Consider the following 24,082-nt stretch of genomic DNA (forward strand, 5'->3'; position numbering starts at 1 on the left):
TTAAACTGCAACATTAACACCCATCCTTCAGAGTGCAGGCACTGTACTTCCCATCTCCAGGACTCAAGTCCGGCCTGCCGGTTTCCCTGAATCCCTTCATAAATGTTACTTTGCTCACACTCCAACAGCACGTCAAGTATTAAAAACCATTTGTCTCCATTCACTCCTATCACACACGCTCACGCATGCCTGCTGGAAGTCCAAGCCCCTCGCACACAAAACCTCCTTTACCCCCTCCCTCCAACCCTTCCTAGGCCGACCCCTACCCCGCCTTCCTTCCACTACAGACTGATACACTCTTGAAGTCATTCTGTTTCGCTCCATTCTCTCTACATGTCCGAACCACCTCAACAACCCTTCCTCAGCCCTCTGGACAACAGTTTTGGTAATCCCGCACCTCCTCCTAACTTCCAAACTACGAATTCTCTGCATTATATTCACACCACACATTGCCCTCAGACATGACATCTCCACTGCCTCCAGCCTTCTCCTCGCTGCAACATTCATCACCCACGCTTCACACCCATATAAGAGCGTTGGTAAAACTATACTCTCATACATTCCCCTCTTTGCCTCCAAGGACAAAGTTCTTTGTCTCCACAGACTCCTAAGTGCACCACTCACTCTTTTTCCCTCATCAATTCTATGATTCACCTCATCTTTCATAGACCCATCCGCTGACACGTCCACTCCCAAATATCTGAATACGTTCACCTCCTCCATACTCTCTCCCTCCAATCTGATATTCAATCTTTCATCACCTAATCTTTTTGTTATCCTCATAACCTTAAAATAATGTACTATAAATCATTTCAAATAACTTTTATAAGAATTTAAAGTATAAATAAAATAAGTTTGGCAGGGATTTCCTTTTTAATTTTCTTATGAAGTACTGTACCTTGAAACCACAACCCTAGTGTGTCTGAATGTTTTGACACTGACTCATGTTACCCAACAGCACATGCTATATTAATATAATGTATTTATTGTGCTTGCACATTCTCAGCGGTCCTTCCTGTTTTCTATACATCGATAAATTTGAATGAGATACTTGGGTATTTTCCTTGTGGAAATGTTTCACCAATCAATACCTTCATCAGTCCATTACAGAGAAAAATGGTGGAAGACATGAAGGAGTTTGAGATAATCAGCCCCTCATCCTAGAGGCAATGTGTTTAGTCTATCATCTTCAGGTTTAAGGACTGATTACCTTAAACTCCTTCACACCTTCCTATTTTACTCTGTGCTGAACTGATGAAGCCACTGACTGGCAAAACTTTTCCACAAAAGATACCCAAGTGCTGCAGTTTTATAAACCATTAATTTCAAAATCAATATTAGTTTTACTTACCGGATAAGAACAGGATCTGTTAAGCCTGCACGAGCAAATTCAACGAGCATCTTCGGCAGGGTAGCTGAAAACAAGAGCGTCTGACGAACTTCAGGGAGTCGCTTTAGTATTTCTGTAAGTTGCTCTGCGAATCCCATCTCATACAGTCGGTCGGCCTCATCAAAAACTACATATTCAATACTTTGTAGCTTCAAGTTCATCTCAACACAGACATGAACTAATCTGAATAAATAAATGTAGAAAATTATAACACATGAAATCAAACAAGATAAATGATTTATAGAAGATTTATTGTTTCCCACCAATGCAGAGTGACCCAAGAAGAAAGAAAAACCCAAAAAGAAAGAAAAAACTTTCATCATTGTTCAACACTTTCACCATCATTCATACATAATTGCTGTCTTTGCAGAGGTGCTCTGATACGACAGTTTAGATGTCGATAAACTAGACACATGTGCAACACTTGGGAATCTTTAATGTGGAAACATTTCGCCACACAGTTCCGAAACGTTCATCTACAGTCCTGTCTGACACAGCAACATCTTGGGATCTTAATATAGGGAATTCTTCACTTGTCTAACCCTTGGGCATGACCTACTTCCACATTGGACCAATGTGATACCACCTACGACTGCTGCACCTCTCCTGCCTACAGTATATAAGCTACTCCTTTGCACATATGTATTCTTTTCAAGATTGATGGACTGACTGATTATATTGATTACCTCAAACTCCTCCTGTTCTTCACCATTCTCCTTTGTATGGACTGATGAAGCCACTGTGTGGAAAAATGTTTCCACATTAAAGATACCCAAGTGTTGCACATGTGTCTAATTTATCAACTCGTTGGTTTTCTGAACCATTCATCTACAGTTTAGATGTCACTCCAAACAGTCAATATCCCAAACCCCTCCTGTAAAGTGCAGGCATTTTACTTTCCATCTCCTGGGCTCAAGTCTGGCTAACCAGTTTCCATGAATCCCTGGAATTCCCTGGAAAGTATGTTGTCTAATTTTAAGTTAGTCCTAAATTTGTCTGAAATACTCTGCCAATATATGAGCTCTTATGGAAACAGTGTATCATGCCAAGATAAAGCCATTTCCATTCTGCTTTCCGGCGATGTCTACTTTCCGGTGGTAGTCTGGAACCTAACCTGCTGTATAAGTGGGGCCCTGGTTGGTAGGTAGAACACATAGGCAACAGTTAGGCAACTTTATTCCAAAATGTTCTGCCTACACAGGATGCTTCTTCAGTTGAGTACTTTCTATACTTGACTGAAGAAGCCTGTATAGGTGAAATGTTTCGGAATAAAGTTGCCTAACTGTTGCCTATGTGTCTTACCTACCAACCTGTCGGTACTGTGTACCATTTTGATATTTAAGTGGGGCCCTACTGTACTAAATTTACTAATGGTAATACTGTTTTGTACTACCTCACTATTATCAATCTTATTAATGATGAACTTTTTAATTACCTAACTTTTATATCAATATGCAATAATGAACATTAAAATGTACTGTTCCATAACATGTGTCAATATATTGTCAGTAAGAATTAGGATTAGTATGCCCGAAATGCCTAAGCATGCTAGTGGCTTTCTTTGTAAGTAATTAAAATTTTGTAATATGTAAACCACACACTGTAAGCTTTGCAAGGAAATTAGCATTTTCATTTTCATTGTGTTTGTTTAAGGGATGTACACAGTGTGTGCCTTTGAGCATATCAGATGGAAGTGAATGGATACAAGCTAAAATCTAGTAGTACTGTCAATATGAAGGACATCTCTTTTTTTTTTTTTATCTATATACAATATAAAGAGATGATTACAGATAATGTGAATATAAGATTAAACAATAATGAAAACTATTAGCAATGCAACTGGAATATTACCTCCCTGGAGTTGCAATAATGATATCTGGATTTTCATGCAATGCTGCAAACTGTCCTTCGAGGCTATATCCACCCAATACTACTGCTGCTCGCAGTCCTGTATAACAGCCAAGCTCTTTAGTAAACTTGAGCGTCTGTTCAAGGAAAATAAAGAAAGCATTGGTAAATATACTCAGAAAATAAATTTTCACCTAACAAAAAATTATAGCTATAATGAAATTATAAGACTAATTTCTTTCTTTTTATTTGCATGAAAACGTCTTTTTTAAGAGGTATTAAATATATATTAAGAATTATCACTACATGATATTGGTCTAGGTTGGCAACAATGTCATCTAAAGTTTTGTCTCTAAACTGTGGGTTAGTTATTATGAATGATTTTTTTTAACACACTGGTCATCTCCCACTGAGGCAGGATGAACCAAAAAAGAAGAAACATATTTTTCAACATTTGGTAATTTATACAGAAGGGGTTATTAGCCCCCTGCTCCTGGCATTTTAGTCGCCTCTTATGACACGTATGACTTACGGAGGAAGGAATGTTTTCCACTTCCTCAGGGAATATGAATGAATTATACATTCTGAATGACTGCACATCCTTAAGGGTTAGTAATACAACTTCACATCTTAGTGCAATACTGAAAGTTATTATTCATTTTACTTAATTAACTATTTATAAGAAAATTTACCTAATTTTGATGAAGTCTGCATTTTACACTAGATATAAACATAAAGATGAATGAAGAAGTAAGACAGTGCAGCTATGCTCAATAAAAATAAAAAAAAAGGGATTTATTAGGACGCAGAGAAAGTTCCAGTCAGACCTCATGAATTCTGCACGTATCACTGATAGAGCTGCTCAGTGAAATAAAATTTTTGATGGAAAAAGATTCCAAACAATAATTTACACAAGAGAATACACCCTAGCCCATTATTTTAAGCAGCTCAGAATATAATGGAGATTTTTTAACACATTAGTTGTTTCCCACTAAGGTAGGAATATCTAAAGAAAATATTCACCATCATTGGAAAGTTAATATAACATTATGTTACACTGAAGATGGGACACTGCAAACTTAGCTCTGCTCATGTAGCTAAAAATAAGTAAACACAAAATGATAATTATTCTGTAGCTTTTTCCATAAATGAACAATCATTATAATTTCAATGTTCAAGAAAAAATATTAATATAAATCAAAGATTATCTTTACTAAAGAAGTAAATCCTCTTCTTCTTCTTTCAACAAACTGGCCATATCCCACCAAGGCAGGGTGACCCAAAAAGAAAAGCAAAAGTTTCTCTTATTAACTTTAGTAATGTATATAGGAGAAGGAGTTACTAGTCCCTCGTTCCCAGCATTTTAGCCACCTCTTATGACACACATGACTTATGGAGGAAAAATTCTGGTCCACTTCCCCATGGAGAAAGAAGTAAATAACCTACATAAATATCCAGTAATTCTGACTGGACTTCCTGTTTTATAGATGCTCACACCCAGAAAGCTGCAATGCCTGTGCTAGTGTAATAAATACTTAAGACCTGGGAATCACTTTCAGGCATCTATAACAGTAGTAATACTGTATGAATATACAGTGGACCCCCGGTTATCAGCCGGTTTGGTTATCGGCCAACTCGGTTATCGGCGGGGTTTTCGAAGCCCGGTTATCGGCCGTTCGCTCGGCTATTGGCGGTTTTGTACGCGTCCATCCACCGGCTGGGGCAGCTTGCGCTTCAGTTTGTCTTTGTCTCTCGGTGGCTGAGGAGGCTTCTGCTCATACATCCAAACATTTCACTTGTTTACCACTGTTGTTAGTGGTTTTCTTGCAGTGCAACTGTGAAATAAGTAATCATGGAAGTTCCTGGTAAAGTTCCTGTGATAAAGAAAGTGAGAAACACCATGGAATTTAAGCGTGAAGTGATCGAAAAGTTTGAGAGTGGTATTAAGGTGATGGAACTTGTCAAGATGTACAGCAAGAATAAATCAACAATTACATCCATCCTGGCAAAGAAAGAACAAATCAAAGATGCTAATGTTGCAAAAGGAGTAGCTTTTCTAACTAAACAAAGGACACCAATAATGGAAGAGATGGAAAAATTATTATTATTGTGGATTAAGGAAAAAGAATTAGTGGGAGACAGTGTAGTGGAGTCTACTATTTGTGAGAAGGCAAAGCAGTTGCATGAGAATCTTGCAAAGAAAATGCCTGGAACAAGTGCTGCAGTTTGTGAATTTAGGGCCAGCAAAGGATGGTTTGATAGATTTAAGAAGTGTAGTGGCATACACAGTGTTGTAAGGCATGGTGAGGCTGCAAGTTCTGACAAATGAGCAGCTGAAAAGTATGTTCACGAATTCCAGGACTATGTAAAGGCAGAAGGATTCGAACCCCAACAAGTTTTCAATTGTGACGAAACAGGCCTGTTTTGGAAGAAAATGCCAAAGAGGACCTAAATTACCCAGGAGAAAAAGGCACTGCCAGGGCACAAGCCTATGAAAGACAGGCTTACTCTTTTGCTGTGTGGTAATGCTAGTGGGGATTTCAAAGTGAAGCCTTTACTTGTGCATCACTCAGAAAATCCCAGAGTGTTTAAGAAAAACAATGTCATGAAGAATAGATTGTGTGTGATGTGGAAAGCTAATCATAAGGCATGGGTCACAAGGCAAATTTTCAAACAGTGGGTTAATGATGTGCTTGGCCCAAGTGTGAAAAAATACCTCCTGGAAAAGAAATTGCCACTCAAGTGCCTCCTGTTACTGGACAATGCTCCTGCACATCCTCCAGACTTGGAAGACCAAGTGTTTAGGGACTTCAGTTTTATAAAAGTGAAGTTCTTGCCTCCTAACACCACTCCTCCCAGCAGGTCATTTCTAACTTCAAAAAACTCTACACAAAAGCAGTGTTTCAAAAGTGTTTTGAAGTGACCTCGGACACTCAGTTGACCCTAAGACAGTTCTGGAGGAATCACTTCACTATCCTCCACTGCATAAGCCTTATAGGTAAGTCTTGGGAGGGAGTGACTTCCAGGACTTTGAACTGCTTGGAGAAAACCGTGGCCAGATTGTGTCCAAGAGAGGGATATGAGACTCACCGTGGCTCTGACTCTGCTGACCCTGTGGACTCTATTGTGTCTTTGGGGAAGTCCCTGGGGTTGGAGGTGAGTGGTGAGGATGTGTAAGAGTTGGAGGAGGACCACAGGGAAGAGCTTACCACTGAAAAGCTGCAAGAGCTTCAACTTGAACAGCAACAGACTGCAGCTGAGGAACTTGCTTCAGAGGAGGAGGAAGAGGGAGTGAAGGAGGTGCCTTCTTCAGAGATTAAAGAGGTGTGTGCAATGTGGACCAAGGTGCAAGCTTTTGTAGAGAAACACCACCCTGACAAAGCTGAAACAAGCCATATCTGCAACATGTTTTGTGACAAAACCCTGTCCCACTTCAGGGAAATCTTAAAGAGATGCCAGGAACAGAGCACTCTGGACAGTTATTTTGTGAGACAGGGGTCCAGTGACTCTCAAGCTGGTTCTAGTGGCATTAAAAGACAAAGAAGGGAAGTAACCCCAGAGAAGGCATTACTACCTAAAGTCTTCATGGAGGGGATTCCCCTTCCAAACACTAACTCCTCCCTCTTTCCTCCTCCCTATCTTCAAGAAGCCAGCATTACCCTTCAATAAAGGTATGTAATACTTACATAATTGTAAAAAAAAAAAAAATATTTTTTTTTGTGAATATTTTTGTTGGGAACGAATTAATTTTATTTTCATTAATTCTTATGGAAAATATTAACTCGGTTATCGGCCATTTCGGTTATCAGCCGACCTTCAGGAACGGATTATGCCCGATAACCGGGGGTCCAATGTAAATGCAAAGAATAATTCTCCTGTAAAATTTCTAAATTTACTTCAATATAGATAAAGTAATACAAGAAAGGAGGAACTCACCTGCAGAGCTAACTCACGTGTGGGTGAGAGAATGAGACCACGGGCCCCCGTCTGAGCAGAATGAGTTTTTAATTTTTCAAACAAAGGAATGAGGAAACAAGCTGTCTTTCCACTTCCCGTTCTTGCCATAGCCACTACATCCTTTCCCTCCAAAATCAGGGGAATAGTCTGATGACAAAATATAAAGATAAATTAAGTGACATACAATACCAATTGTAAGAGTAAAATTTTTAATCATTAGCTGAATACAAGAACATGCAAAAGGCAAGCAAATTAACTCTACACTTAATGAAAAAATGGAGACCGTGAGTGGAAAAGAAAACAAAAAATAAGAATCAAAGTCAATATTTATTTTAAAGATACTCCACAAGGCACTGGCTTTAGTGTAGAGTAACGGTATATTAAATCCGTTTAATGTATCCTCTTTAGCATACAATAATTTTAGAAATAATGAAGAAAAGGTAGGGCTACAATATTCTACATCCCAAGACACCCACATCAACTGAAAAGAAAAAGAAGTGTTCTGCTGACTTTGTGTACAGCAACAGTTAATAAAGATAATAGTACAAATATAGTAGTGGGAATACAGGATATGGAAATACAGTGGAATCTTGGCTTACAAATTTAATCCGTTCCATGGACTTGTTCGTATCCTGATTTGTCCATATGCTGGGTCAATTTTCCTCATTTAAATCAAGTGAAATGCAATTAATTCATTCCAGCTGAATTCCTGCTCTCAGAAGGCATGACAAAATAACCTTAATATACGGCTTATTTATCTGTCACAATTCATCTAATATGACATAATAAACAATATAAATAACAAAGAAACCTGATATACACTCTAGAATGAATAAAATATGTCATTACATGGACAGTGGAGGGAGGAGGATTGTGGTCGCGAGAGTGGTCGCTATGTGCAATTTTTATGTTTATCTCACCACACTACGTACCTAGTCTGTGCTTATTAATGATTTCTTGCTTTAATTCCATGCAAATCATCCTCTTTTTCTTCTCGGCACTATCCTTTCCATATGCTTTCTTAAGACCCATGGTTAGAAGAGAGAAATCTGGCGAATTAACTGCACGAAATGTAAGGAAATCACGAGAATTCCTTGTACCGCGAGGTTAGCTCCGTAAGCACATGTGTATTGGTGAGCATTGTTTTGATTTACACTGCTATCTGGTGGTGGTGTTGTCAAACTAAATTATACACGGTACATACATAGTATTATTGTTATTATTTATTATATGTAATTATTATTATGTATTATCATTATTATTAGTACATATGTATTATTATAGTAGGTAGTAGGTTGGTAAACAGCAACCGCCCCGGGAGGTACTACCGTCCTGCCAAGTGAGTGTAAAATGAAAGCCTGTAATTGTTTTACATGATGGTAGGATTGCTGGTGTCCTTTTTTCTGTTTCATACACATGCAAGATTTCAGGTACTTCTTGCTACTTCTACTTACACTTAGGTCACACTGCACATACATGTACAAGCATATATATACATACCCCTCTGGGTTTTCTTCTATTTTCTTTCTAGTTCTTGTTCTTGTCTATATCCTGTTATCTCCAAGGGGAAGCGGAATAGAATTCTTCCTCCGTAAGCCATGCGTGTCGTAAGAGGTGACTAAAATGCTGGAGCAAGGGGCTAGTAACCCCTTCTCCTGTATATATTACTGAATTTAAAAGGCGAAACTTTCATTTTTCCTTTTGGGCCACCCCGCCTCAGTGGGATATGGCTGGTGCGTTGAAAGAAAGAAAGAATAACAACAGTAGGAAGAAACTTCAAAAGGCTGCCAGTAGTTAGCACCACCATCAGCAAAACATTGGTAACCATTACTAGTACACTTTCCACCTGTCTGGACTTAAGTGGTCTATTAGTAATGTATTAGGTTAAGTCTGTCCAAAATGCCTCAACATGACAGAGGCTTTCTTTGCTCCAATCATATAATGATATGTAAACACACATTGTAAGATTTGCAAAGAAATAAATATTTTATTTATTTACTTATTTAAGGAACCTCCCTTGAGGGGAAAGTTCGCATCCTGAAATTTCGTTCGTATCCAGTAGCAAAAAATTGACCGAACGACGGTTCGTATGGTAGGGCATTCGTAATCCGAGGTTCCACTGTACTGTATAATTAATGAATAAATAATAGTTAAGTTATAAATGAAATTACATAACATTATGTACTGCTGATTTCAGATACTGGATAGAAATCACTACTTATCTATACTGCTAGATAAAAAGCTATACAGCCTCTCCTCACTGAGCAACGTATTCGTTTACCAATGACTTGGACTTACGACGGGCTCTCTGACCATTATGAATATCTAGATAATATATATCAGAGCTGATTTTCTCTATTCTGTATTACAGTATACAGTACACTACTGTATAAACATTTAAAAATATACTAAAAATGTTATAAATGGTGCAAAAAGTGACCTTAAAACAATATCAAAGATGGTTGACACAAACCCACTACCATTGTAGTATGCTCCTTCCTTAGTGATGAATTTGTTTACCGACGAGGTCATAGGAACAGTACTCCGTCATTAAGTAAGGAGAGACTGTATTAAGTTTCATAGCCTAACACAGTAAATAGAGTTCACTACAAGCGGGGCCCCACTTATACAACAGGTTAGGTTCTGGGCTACTGCTGTAAAGGAAAAATCACTGTATAGTGAAACATAGCCTTTTTTTCACTTTCAAATTCAAATAATAACATGCATAACATGTTTACACTATCATATATTAAGCAAGCAATAAAGCTATGGCTTAAAAATGCCTATACAGTACACACATTATTTACCTTAATATATTTTAATTTTTAGCTTATAGTGAGTGGTGAATATACATGTGTATTTATTGTAGGAAGTCTAAATAAAGGAAGAATGGGTATAATTGAAAACAGCTGCATTATCAAAATACTGTAAAGCAAAGTGCTGTAAAATGGGGCCTGCCTGTATTTATTTACATGAAGTGTGATGGATGCTGGCAAGCACAGAGGCTTCAACAGAACATTTTTAGATTACCACCCATAGATTGGTTTCAAAATACATATAAAAAGGTGTACTGAGGAGTTAGGCAAAAATCATAACCAAGAATAATTACATAAACATTTGTGGAGCCTCACAAAACAGAAACATCTGAACAGTTAATGAATCACATTTTTTTTTTCAACAAGTCGCCCATCTCCCACCGAGGCAGGGTGACCCAAAAAGAAAGAAAATCCCCAGAAAGAAAACACTTTCATCATCATTCAACACTTTCACCTCACTCACACATAATCACTGTTTTTGTAGAGGTGCCCAGAATACAACAGTTTAGAAGTATATACGTATAAAAATACACAATATATTCCATCAAACTGCCAATATCCCAAACCCCTCCTTTAGAGTGCAAGCACTGTACTTCCCATTTCCAGGACTCAAGTCCAGTTATATAAAATAACCGGTTTCCCTGAATCCCTTCACTAAATATTACCCTGCTCACACTCCAACAGCTCGTCAGGTCCCAATACCATTCGTCTCTATTCACTCCTATCTAACACGCTCATGCACACTTGCTGGAAGTCCAAACCCCTCGCCCACAACACCTCCTTTACCCCCTCCCTCCAACCTTCTCGAGGATGACCCCTACCCCGCCTTCCTTCCCCTACAGATTTAAACACTCTCCATGTCTTTCTACTTCGATCCATTCTCTCTAAATGATCAAACCACCTCAACAACCCCTCTTCAGCCCTCTGACTAATACTTTTATTAACTCCACACATTCTCCTAATTTCCACACTTCAAATCTTCTGCATAATATTTACACTGCACATTGCCCGTAGACAGGACATCTCCACTGCCTCCAACCGCCTCCTTGCTGCAGCATTTACAACCCAAGCTTCACACCCATATATGAGTGTTGGTACTACTATATGTACTTTCATACATTCCCATCTTTGCCTCCATAGATAACATTTTTTGCCTCCACATATACCTCAATGCATCACTCACCTTTTTTCCTTCATCAATTCTATGATTAACCTCATCCTTCATAAATCCATCCACTGACACGTCAACTCCCAAATATCTGAAAATATTCACTTCTTCCATACTCCTCCCCAATTTGATATAAAAATTTTCTATATAAATCATTTGATACTCTCATCACCTTACTCTTTTCTATGTTCACTTTCAACTTTCTACCTTTACACACATTATACATAAAAAATCAGGAAATTGAAAATGAGTACAGTACTAGAGTCAATGTAAATAATGAGACAGACTATATTACAAAATTTATTTTATGCTAAGACAACCTGGAAGGAAACAATGCAAATGTATATATAATTTTTTTATATGCAATTTAGTACAGTACATGCCTATCTTCATAATATATGCAGTGAGTCTGAAGATTTATAAAAGATGACACCATATACATTAAAGCACAATTTGTTTCTCAATCACTAGAGTGACAAAAATGCCACAGACACAACACAATAAGTCAGATTCCTGTGAAAATAAAATTTAAATGCAGTATTCCTAGGATTAAAATACTAGATGAAATGTTATTCTAAAGGTTTCATTGCCAATAGTGTCTTTCTCACCATAGCTTTATTTCTTTACTCTGAAGCTTTCAAAAGATATATTTTGTAATACACCTTCATTAACATGGCTTTGCACTAACCTTGCGTTGGATGGGGGTAGGGACCTTATATCCTTTCTTCATAATTCCTTTGAACACTGGGCCGCTTAGACCCATAGACTGTTGAAAAGATGAAAAGCATCTCAGAAAGGTTACTGGACACTTTTTAACTCTTAAGCTATCTTTCAAAGAATACTCTCATCCAACTTCAAGCCTTCTCCCCATATACTTTTTCCTATCATTGTCTTCCTCTTCTTAACCCTTTCAGGGTCCCCAGGCCCTCTCCGAGACTTGTTCTCAGGGTCGCCAAATTTTCAAAAAATAAAAAAAATTATTTTTTCTTATGAAAAGATAGAGAATCTTTTCCCGATCACAATGACACCAAAAGTATGCAATTTGATGGAAAACTTACAGAATTATGCTCTCGTGAAGTTAGCGGTCTCGATAATGTTTACGCATCGGCGATTTTGCCTTCTTTGAGCCCTATTTTTGGCCAATTCCAGTGTACTAGTCGACAAAAATCATAACTATTTTGCTAGAACTCCATTTTTTCTATCAAATGAGTACAAGAAACCACCCATTTACCGATTTCAACTATCCAATAAAGTGGTCACAATTTTGCCAATTTCACACAAATTTCAAAAGATGCCAATTTCCGAATAGGGTCCAGAATAAACAAGAAAGACATTCCTGGAACTAAAATAACAAGTTCTCTGTTCGTTAGTCACATCCCCAGGCCCCTCTTATATTTCTTTGGCTTTCCACTTTGAATTTTTATTCTTACAAAAATAGAAGAATTACTGTTATGCAGACTACTGCATTAGTGTAGAAATGGTATAAATAATATCAGCACACTTGTGAAAGAATATTAGACTCACCAGTTGACGTGTATTGAACGCTTGGCATGATTTGTTTACTTTTGAACTTTGGTAAAAATCGAACATTTCTGCTACTTTGAGCTCAATTTCAAGGTACTTTTCATTGTAAAACCAGTCAAAATCATCTTAATTTCTGTAATATGTCTTCCATTCTATAAAAGGAGAGCACAAAAACTAGAATACAACAATAAATACCATACGAAAATACAGTGCAAAGTTGCTGTTTTAATCCAAAAACACGGTCAAAGTTTTTTTTTTCTTGTTACACACTGTGTGTTGCAGGATCTTTTTATACTGTGCACACTGATCACATAGACCCATTCTTTCATATGTAGGCCTACCAGCTTTCTCTCACTAGATTTGAGGGCGCTAGAATTTAGGCGTACTAGTACGTCAAAAACCCTGGTGCGTAAGCCGTACTAGTACGGCTGAAACCCTGAAAGGGTTAATTGTCATTATTTATAAATCTAGATTAGGCAGCCCTAAACATTTTGTAGCTTTTATTTATAAAAGATAGTAGATAATATTATTTTATGAAGATAATTCCCTTTGTGATAACAAAACAAACACTGATATTCTATTAGTTAACTAATCAACAGAAATTCCTGAAACACAACTAAACAAACAGATGAGATACCTGTGAAAATAAAATGTATATGCAGTATTCCAAGGATTAAAATTCAATATATACAAAAAGCAAATTTTAATGTGGTGACTAAGAATTTATATCAATCTTTTTGTTTTATGACTGAGACACATGAGAACAACTCTGTTAGGCAGGGTAAGTTATGCAAAGTTTGGAAAGCAAATGCAATTTATAAATAATAAATTTAGATATCCACTAGCATAAGGTATTAGATTTATTATTAAAACTGTATATACAGTGGTACCTTGAGTTTCGAACAGCTCCCAACTCGAACAATTATGTAAGAGAATTTTTGCAAGTGCTTTTGTAAATGTATTTTTGGGGGTCTGAAACGGACTAATCTAATTTACATTATTTCTTACAGGAAAAAATTCGTTTGGTGTCGGCATTTGAACAGCCTTATGGAACGAATTAAGTTCGTAACTTGAGGCACCACTGTATACGAGTTAGATACTGAATAATTAATAAAGAAGATTTTTTCCCACCTGAAAACCACCAGACTTCTTTTTCCTGCTCTTGGCCATGAGTTTCCTCGTATCCAGTTCTCCCTCCGATGCATAGCCATCCACTGGTGCATCTGTGGCCCCCCATCCTTCCAACTCTTCTGCCATATTAAACCCTTTATTCTTCTTACTGAAAAACAGTCAGCATTAGTAAATATACCACAATGAAAGCTTTATTTCATTTTGAAGCAAATTAAGTCAGTGCACCAAAAGACACATGCTTCATAGGTTTACATAAAATTATTAGGGTTAGTTACTAAATAGGTTAAATTTATTTAGTTACAGGTGCACATAAGCACAATTATTATACTACATAGTTTAACATATGTGTAAATTACCTAGGATAACCCAAAAGAGTCAGACACTGTGACTTATTTCCATTGTCATTTCATCTGACTTTTTTGTATTATCCTAGGTAATTTACACTATGTACTATGATAATTGTAACTATGTGTACCTGTGCCTAAATAAACTTACTTACTTACAGATACACATAAGTACAATTATCATACATAGTTTAAAATGTGTAAATTACCTAAGATAACTCCCCCCAAAAAAGGTCAGACAAAGCGACTTATTTCCATTGGGATCCTTGTGATATTTAAAGCCTAGCAGTAAGTTTCAGTAAGAATCAATCATGATAATAATGACACGATTGTTTGCAATCATGTCATTATGATTTTGTGAGTCATGTTAAAAGTTAAAACAGCTAGATAACTCAAGTAATAATAATAACAAAATCACACTACTGTATTTAGCTTCAGTGGGTTTTCCTATGTTAAATCTATATATAGTAATTTATTACCATTTTATGTGTATAAAAATCATGTGTTTAATGCTGTACAAAATAGAAATTTAAAAGTCTGCAAAAATTTTTTGTATTAGTCTGAAAAAAAAACACTTGCTTAATTAAAATATGTAAATCTGTCTATTAATACCACAAACGACTTCAGGATCATTATTATAATATGGGAAAGAACTAAACCCATAGGGGTTATACAGCACCTAAGGCATGGAAAGTAATTAAGTTCAATCCGAGAAAGGGGAAAAGTAGGTATAATTTCATGGTCAATAATAATATAATAATAAAACTAATTTTAAAATTTAAGCTAAGGATTAAAATACATAATTTAAGAAGCTGTGAAAATGTGGGAAAATGACATGGAGTTAGGGTACATATCATTATATTCATTTTAAAGCTATAAATCTGGTGCAGGGGAAGTAATCAGGTTTGATCTGAGGAAGGGAAAGGTAGCTCCAATTCCTCTGATCAAGAGCCTTTTCGATTCAACATATCTCGACACTACCAGCAAGGGCAAAACTTATGTTCAATATGAAGTTTTCTTTTACCCTTATATCTCTTCCCTTTATGATACACACAATGTTTCAGAAGGTCTCCTTCCTTGTTCTTCTTTGAGTAATATCTTTATTATGTTACCTGTAAGATATCTCTAAGATATTTGTAAATATCTCTCGGACACGTGTGGCACAGCTATTCTTATTTTTGTTGTTGTTGCTGTTGTTGTTGGAGTTGATAAGGGCCACCAAAACTTACTTGTTACTGAACCCGACTTCACGGGAATCCTGCAAATATGTGGTGTCCAAATATAGGCGGGAAATATAAAAGTAAGTAAGTAAGTAAGTAAGTAAGTAAGTAAGTAAGTAAGTAAGTAAGTAAGTAAGTAAGTAAGTAAATGAGTAAGCAAGTAAGTAAGTAAGTAAGTAAATGAGTAAGCAAGTAAATAAGTAAGTATATAAGTAAGTTAGTGAGTAAGTAAGAAAAAAGTAAGTAAATAAGTAAGTCACTAAGCTAGTAAGAAAGCAAGTTTATTTAGGCACAGGTACACATAAGTACAATATATAATGTAAATTACCAAGGATAACCCCCAAAAAAGTAAAAGTGACTTGTTTCCTCAGCTCACACACTGAGAACCGTGGTTCGATACTCGGTACCGGTAGAAACATTTAGGCGTGTTTCCTTAAGACACCTGTTATCCCTGTTCACTATTAGTAAAATAGGTACCTGGGTGTTAGTGGACTGGTGTGGGTCGCATCCTGAGGACAAAATTAACGTAATTTGTCCGAAATGCTCTGCATAATAAGGGACTTTCTATTTAGTAGTATGTCACTGGTGTCAACTGTGGTGTCTGTGTAAAATTTATTATGTACTTACCTGGAGAGGATTACGGGGATCAACGCTCCCGCGGCCCGGTCTGAGACCAGGTCTCGTGGTGGATCAGGGTCTGATCAACCAGACCGTTACTGCTGGCCGCACGCAAACCGACGTACGAACCACAGCCCGGCTGATCAGGTACTGACTTTAGGTGCTTGTCCAGTGCCTTCTTGGAGACAGCCAGGGGTCTGTTGGTAAGATAAGATAAGATTTCGTTCGGATTTTTAACCCCGGAGGGTTAGCCACCCAGGATAACCCAAGAAAGTCAGTGCGTCATCGAGGACTGTCTAACTTATTTCCATTGGGGTCCTTAATCTTGTCCCCCAGGATGCGACCCACACCAGTCGACTAACACCCAGGTACCTATTTGCTGCTAGGTGAACAGGACAATAGGTGTAAGGAAACGTGTCGGAATTTCCACCCGCCGGGAATCGAACCCGGGCCCTCCGTGTGTGAAGCTGAAGCTTTAGCCACCAGACCACCGGGCCACCCCTTATGTATGCTGGGAGGCAGTTGAACAGTCTTGGGGCCCTGAGACTTACTGTGTTGCTTCTTAGTGTACTCGTGGTACCCCTGCTTCTCATTGAGGGAATGTTGCATCTCCTGCCGAGTCTTTGGCTTTCGTAGGGAGTGATTTTCGCGTGCAAGTTTGGTACTAATCCCTCTAGGATTTTCCAAGTGTATATTATCATGTATCTTTCTCGTCTGCATTCCAGGGAATACAAATCAAGGGACTTCAATCATTCCCAGTAACTTAGGTGCTTTATCGTACTTATGTGTACCGTGAAAGTTCTCTGTACACTCTCCAGGTCAGCAATTTCGCCTGTCTTGCGAGGGGCAGTTAGTGTACAGTAGTATTCCAACCTAGAGACAACAAGCAATTTCAAGAGAATCATCATGGGCTTTGCGTCCCTAGTTTTGAAGGTTCTCATTATCCAACCTATAGTAGTAGAAGTAATAGTAGTAGTAATAGTAGTAGTAGTAATAATAATAGTAGTAGTAGTAATAGTAGTACTAGTAGTAGTACCAGTTATAGTAGTACTTGTAGTAATAATAGTAGTAGTGGTAGTAGTAGTGGTAGTAGTAGTAGTAGTGGTAGTAGTAGTAGTAGCGGTAGTAGTAGTAGTGGTAGTAGTAGTGGGTGGCCCGGTGGTAGGCCCGGTGGTAGTAGCAGTGGGTGGCCCGGTGGCCTGGTGGCTAAAGCTCCCGCTTCACACACGGAGGGCCCGGGTTCGATTCCCGGCGGGTGGAAACATTTCGACACGTTTCCTTACACCTGTTGTCCTGTTCACCTAGCAGAAAATAGGTACCTGGGTAATAGGTACCTGGGTGTTAGTCGACTGGTGTGGGTCGCATCCTGGGGGACAAGATTAAGGACCCCAATGGAAATAAGTTAGACAGTCCTCGATGACGCACTGACTTTCTTGGGTTATCCTGGGTGGCTAACCTTCCGGGGTTAAAAATCCGAACAAAATCTCTCTCTAGTAGTGGTGGTAGTAGTAGTAGTAGTAGTGGCAATTATAATAATAATAAAAGAGTTGTAACTAAGTGTAGTTATCATCAGGTAATAACAACGTGGTAATAACTGGAAAATAACTAATAACAAATGAGAGTTTTATAGCAAGTGATGAGAAGAGAAGCAACAGATGGCTGCCTACCGTTGCAACGGTTACCGTTGATCCTGACCAGTCATTACTTCAAAGGTGAATTGGTGAGGCTGAAGAGCTCTTGATCGCAGGAAACGGATCCACCCTCCCCTTCCTCGGATCAGGCCTGTTTGTCTCCCATTCCTTCAGGTGCTGTGTGACCCCTACGATAATAATAATAATAAATGGTTATAAAAATTAATAATCTTGTATTATTCTTGTATAAAAATGCATTATCCTTGTATAAGCTTTGTATTATTCTTGTATAAACTGGTATTATCCTTGTATAAACTGGTATTATCCTTGTATAAACTGGTATTATCCTTGTATAAACTGGTATTATCCTTGTATAAACTGGTATTATCCTTGTATAAACTGGTATTATCCTTGTATAAACTGGTATTATCCTTGTATAAACTGGTATCTTCCTTGTATAAACTGGTATTATCCTTGTATAAACTGGTATTATCCTTGTATAAACTGGTATTATCCTTGTATAAACTGGTATTATCCTTGTATAAACTGGTATCTTCCTTGTATAAACTGGTATTATCCTTGTATAAACTGGTATTATCCTTGTATAAACTGGTATTATCCTTGTATAAACTGGTATTATCCTTGTATAAACTGGTATTATCCTTGTATAAACTGGTATCTTCCATGTATAAACTGGTATTATCGTTGTATAAACTGGTATTATCCTTGTATAAACTGGTATTATCCTTGTATAAACTGGTATTATCCTTGTATAAACTGGTATTATCCTTGTATAAACTGGTATTATCCTTGTATAAACTGGTATTATCCTTGTATAAACTGGTATTATCCTTGTATAAGCTTGTATTATTGTTGTCAATATTTGTATTATGGTTGTATAAACATACATTACCATTGTTGAAGCTTGTAATGAAGCTGTATAAAGTTGAATTTATCGTTGTATAAGTTTGTATTATTATTTTTTTCATATTATTCAGAATACTTAGACTATACCAAAACAAACTACAACCCAGGGCAACATGGGTTTAGAACAGGTCGCTCCTGTCTGTCTCAACTATTGGATCACTAAGACAAGGTCCTAGATGCACTAGAAGATAAAAAGAATGCAGATGTAATATATACAGACTTTGCAAAAGCCTTCGACAAGTGTGACCATGGCGTAATAGCGCACAAAATACGTGCTAAAGGAATAACAGGAAAAGTCGGTCGATGGATCTATAATTTCAACACTAACAGAACACAGAGAGTAGTAGTCAACAGAGTAAAGTCCGAGGCAGCTACGGTGAAAAGCTCTGTTCCACAAGGCACAGTACTCGCTCCCATCTTGTTCCTCATCCTCATATCTGACATAGACAAGGATGTCAGCCACAGCATCGTGTCTTCCTTTGCAGATGACACCCGAATCTGCATGACAGTGTCTTCCATTGCAGACACTGCAAGGCTCCAGGCGGACATCAACCAAATCTTTCAGTGGGCCGCAGAAAACAATATGAAGTTCAACGATGAGAAATTTCAATTACTCAGATATGGTAAACACGAGGAAATTAAATCTTCATCAGAGTACAATACAAATTCTGGCCACAAAATAGAGCGAAACACCAACGTCAAAGACCTGGGAGTGATCATGTCGGAGGATCTCACCTTCAAAGACCATAACATTGTATCAATCGCATCTGCTAGAAAAATAACAGGATGGATAATGAGAACCTTCAAAACTAGGAAGGCCAAGCCCATGAGGACACTCTTCAGGTCACTTGTTCTATCTAGGCTGGAATATTGCTGCACACTAACAGCACCTTTCAAGGCAGGTGAAATTGCTGACCTAGAAAATGTACAGAGAACCTTCACGGCGCGCATAACGGAGATAAAACACCTCAATTACTGGGAGCGCTTGAGGTTCCTGAACCTGTATTCCCTGGAACGCAGGCGGGAGAGATACATGATTATATACACCTGGAAAATCCTAGAGGGACTAGTACCGAACTTGCACAAGAAAATCACTCACTACGAAAGCAAAAGACTTGGCAGACGATGCAACATCCCCCCAATGAAAAGCAGGGGTGTCACTAGCACGTTAAGAGACAATACAATAAGTGTCAGGGGCCCAAGATTGTTCAACTGCCTCCCAGCATACATAAGGGGGATTACCAACAGACCCCTGGCAGTCTTCAAGCTGGCACTGGACAAACACCTAAAGTCGGTACCTGACCAGCCGGGCTGTGGCTCGTACGTTGGTTTGCGTGCAGCCAGCAGTAACAGCCTGGTTGATCAGGCTCTGATCCACCAGTAGGCCTGGTCATAGACCGGGCCGCCGGGGCGTTGACCCCCGGAACTCTCTCCAGGTAAACTCCAGGTAAAGGTATGTATATTGAGAGATGTATATCTGTCAGTGTATATACTGACAGTGTTCTTGACTGGTGATATACAGGTGACATACAGCCTTAATGACCCTCGTGTAGCAGATAGGCTTTAAACATAGTAACCCAACCAGCCAAGAAATCACAAAGGAACTGGGTGGAGGTTGTGTGTGTACTCATCTATTTGTGGTTCCAGGGGTCGAGATTCAGCTCCTGGCCCCGCCTCTTCACTGATCGCTACTAGGTCCCTTTCTCCCTGCTCCATGAGCTTTCTCATATCTCGTCTTACAGCTATGTATGGTTCCTGCCTCCACTACATCACTTGCTAGACTATTCCACTTCCTGACAACTCTATGACTGAAGAAATAATTCCTAACATCCCTTTGACTTATCTGAGTCTTCAACGTCCAATTGTGACCCCTTGTTTCTGTGTCCCATCTATGGAACATCCTGTCTCTGTTTGCTTTATCTATTTCACGTAGTATTTTGTATGTCGTTATCGTGTTTCCCCTAACCCTTCTGTCCTCCAGTGTCGTCATGCCGATTTCCCTTAACCTTTCTTCATAGGACATTCCACTTAGCTCTGGAACTAACGTTGTCGCAAACCTTTGCACTTTCTCTAATTTCTTGACGTGCATGACCAGGTGTGGGTTCCAAACTGGTGCTGCATACTCCAGTATGGGCCTGACGTAAACAGTGTACAGTGTCTTGAACGATTCCTTAGTAAGGTATCGGAACGCTATTCTCAGGTTTGATAGGCGCCCTTATGCTGCAGCAGTTATCTAGTCGGTGTGTGCTTCTGGAGACGTGCTCGGTGTTATACTCACCTCAAGATCTTTCTCCATGAGCGAGGTTTGCAGTCTTTGGCCACCTAGCCTATACTCTGTCTCCGATCTTCATAACATTGCATTTGGCGGGGTTAAATTCTAGGTGCCAGTTGCTGGACCAGGTGTTCAGCCTGTCCAGGTCTCTTTGAAGTCCTGCCTGATCCTCATCTGATTTAATTCTCCTCATTAACTTCACATCATCTGCGAAAAGGGACACTTCTGAGTCTAACCCTTCCATCATGTCATTCACATATACCAAAATAGCACTGGTCCTGTGATTGACCAATGTGTGTGTGTGTGTGTGTGTGTGTGTGTGTGTGTGTGTGTGTGTGCGTGTGTGTGTGTACTCACCTATTTGTACTCACCTATTCGTGGTTGCAGGGGTCGAGTCTTAGCTCCTGGCCCCGCCTCTTCACCGGTTGCTACTGGGCCCTCTCTCTCCCCGCTCCATGAGCTTTATCAAACCTCGTCTTAAAACTGTGTATGGTTCCTGCCTCCACTACGTCATTTTCTAGGTTATTCCACTGCCTTACAACTCTATGACTGAAGAAATACTTCCTAATATCTCTCTGACTCATTTGTGTCTTCAACTTCCAATTGTGGCCTCTTGTTTCTGTGTCCCCTCCCTGGAACATCCTGTCTTTGTCCACCTTGTCTATTCCACGCAGTATTTTATACTGCGTGGAATAGACAAGGTGGACAATAGCACAAGGTGTGTGTACTCACCTATTTGTACTCACCTATTTGTGGTTGCAGGGGTCGAGTCATAGCTCCTGGCCCCGCCTCTTCACTGATTGCTACTAGGTCCTCTCTCTTCCTGCTCCAGGTGTGTGTGTGTGTGTGTGTGTGTGTGTGTGTGTGTGTGTGTGTGTGTGTGTGTGTGTGTACTTCACCTTGCAACAAACACACGAACCAAACGAATAAATACCAAATACGAATTACAAAAAAATGTGAAAGATTCACCTCACCAGGGCACCACATGTCGCTCTGACCCAGTGGCAGCTGCACCCTAAACTCAACCTTAGTGTCAGGGGCTTAAGGCTTATAATTTTTTACAAACGATTGACCGACATTAGTAGTGAAAATGTTGCATCATGGGGGGGGGGGGGGAGAGGGGGGAGGGGATTCAGGAGGGGGGAAGCTTTTGTTTAGGTTTGTGTACACAACACAGAAATAATTTTTTCCCCACAATGATCTTGAGGGCACACACACACACACACACACGTGTGTGTGTGTAGCGAGACGTACACATGACCGTGCCTACCACTGACAGACACTAACACTTAACACTGAGCGTCAGTTCTCAACACTCAACCCCAGCACAACACTAATAATAATAATAATAATAATAATAATAATAATAATAATAATAGTGATAATTGATGATCTACATTATCTACTACTGTGATTGATGATGATCTACCTGTCAGATGGATTTCTGAGTCGTGGTACAAGGTCAGACTTTAATACATAAGAACGAAGGAGCACTGCGGCAGGCCTACTGGCCCATGCGAGGCAGGTCCAAGTCTCCTACCGGCTTAAGCCAATGCACCCAACCTAGTCAGGTCAGGTCACACGGCAACCGACCTGGTAGCACAAGCTATCAGGTCCAACTCACACCCACCCACACCCACTCATGTATTTATCCAACCTATTTTTAAAGCAACACAACGTTCTGGCCTCTATCACTGTACTCGGGAGTTTGTTCCACTCATCCACAACTCTATTGCCAAACCAGTACTTTCCTATATCCTTCCTGAATCTGAATTTTTCCAACTTAAAACCATTGCTGCGAGTCCTGTCTAGGCTAGATATTTTCAGCACACTATTTACATCCCCTTTATTTATTCCTGTCTTCCATTTATACACCATTTATACACATGGAATTAAATTACCTTCTGCCTTTTTCTCTTATATTTTTGAGAGTATTTAGCGTGAGTGCGTGAGAGAGATATTCACTTAAGTGCTGGTGACAGCCACAGGACCCAAGTTCAATCCTGGGTTGGACAAATATAAATACTCTTATAATTTGCTGCACCTATTTACTTAGCTAGTAAATAGTTACCAAGAAGTTAGTGGATCGTTGTGGGTCGCATCCTGGGGAAGGATCTAAGGAGCTCACTGAAAATATTTCAACACGGCTTTGCATTTATTTTTTTTTAATTTCTTCAGAGTTATTATAGTCCAAAAAAAAAATTTCTATCATTTTTCTATGAAATAGAAAATTTGGTTTAGATTGATTTATATTTATTTAGTTTCTTGTTATAATGTTGCTCCTGAGTAGAGAGATGAAGGTCTTGAAGGTCATCGTGAAGGTCTTCGTGAAGGTCATCGTGAAGGTCTTCGTGAAGGTCTTTGTGAAGGTCTTCGTGAAGGTCTTCGTGAAGGTCTTCTTGAAGGTCTTCGTGAAGATCTTCGTGAAGATCTTCGTGAAGATCTTCTTGAAGGTCTTCGTGAAGATCTTCTTGAAGGTCTTCGTGAAGGTCTTTGTGAAGGTCTTCGTGAAGGTCATCGTGAAGGTCTTCGTGAAGGTCTTCGTGAAGGTCTTCGTGAAGGTCTTCTTGAAGGTCTTCGTGAAGATCTTCGTGAAGGTCTTCGTGAAGGTCTTCGTGAAGGTCTTCGTGAAGGTCTTCGTGAAGGTCTTCGTGAAGGTCTTCTTGAAGGTCTTCGTGAAGATCTTCGTGAAGATCTTCGTGAAGATCTTCTTGAAGGTCTTCGTGAAGATCTTCTTGAAGGTCTTCGTGAAGGTCTTCGTGAAGATCTTCTTGAAGGTCTTCGTGAAGGTCTTCGTGAAGATCTTCTTGAAGGTCTTCGTGAAGGTCTTCGTGAAGGTCTTCGTGAAGGTCTTCGTGAAGGTCTTCGTGAAGGTCATCGTGAAGGTCTTCGTGAAGGTCTTCGTGAAGGTCTTCGTGAAGGTCTTCGTGAAGGTCTTCGTGAAGGTCTTCGTGAAGGTCTTCGTGAAGATCTTCTTGAAGGTCTTCGTGAAGGTCTTCGTGAAGGTCTTCGTGAAGGTCTTCGTGAAGGTCTTCGTGAAGGTCATCGTGAAGGTCTTCGTGAAGGTCTTCGTGAAGGTCTTCGTGAAGGTCTTCGTGAAGATCTTCGTGAAGATCTTCGTGAAGATCTTCTTGAAGGTCTTCGTGAAGATCTTCTTGAAGGTCTTCGTGAAGGTCTTCGTGAAGATCTTCTTGAAGGTCTTCGTGAAGGTCTTCGTGAAGATCTTCTTGAAGGTC

The 24,082-nt window shown here is 39.1% G+C and overlaps 1 protein-coding gene across 2 annotated transcripts in view; it reads right to left on the bottom strand.

Annotated features, from left to right (window-relative positions):
• The window catches only part of LOC128694430 (ATP-dependent RNA helicase DDX54), a 57,263-nt gene extending 41,862 nt beyond the window's left edge, over window positions 1-15,401 (bottom strand). Inside the window, exons 1-6 of one of the 2 annotated variants that reach the window (XM_070097952.1) lie at window positions 15,291-15,401; window positions 13,835-13,982; window positions 11,868-11,945; window positions 7,175-7,342; window positions 3,242-3,375; window positions 1,352-1,573 (exon numbers count right to left, since the gene is read on the bottom strand). In XM_070097952.1, the coding sequence (XP_069954053.1) occupies window positions 1,352-1,573; window positions 3,242-3,375; window positions 7,175-7,342; window positions 11,868-11,945; window positions 13,835-13,960 (728 nt within the window). In that variant the 5' untranslated portion in view covers window positions 13,961-13,982; window positions 15,291-15,401. Of the gene's footprint in view, window positions 1-1,351; window positions 1,574-3,241; window positions 3,376-7,174; window positions 7,343-11,867; window positions 11,946-13,834; window positions 13,983-15,202 lie in introns of both variants that reach the window. The other variant, XM_070097953.1, reaches the window with a different exon arrangement.
• Between the last annotated feature and the right edge of the window lie 8,681 nt (window positions 15,402-24,082).

Source organism: Cherax quadricarinatus, chromosome 60 (assembly GCF_038502225.1).
Source record: "Cherax quadricarinatus isolate ZL_2023a chromosome 60, ASM3850222v1, whole genome shotgun sequence".
NCBI classification, from domain to species: Eukaryota; Metazoa; Arthropoda; class Malacostraca; order Decapoda; family Parastacidae; genus Cherax; species Cherax quadricarinatus.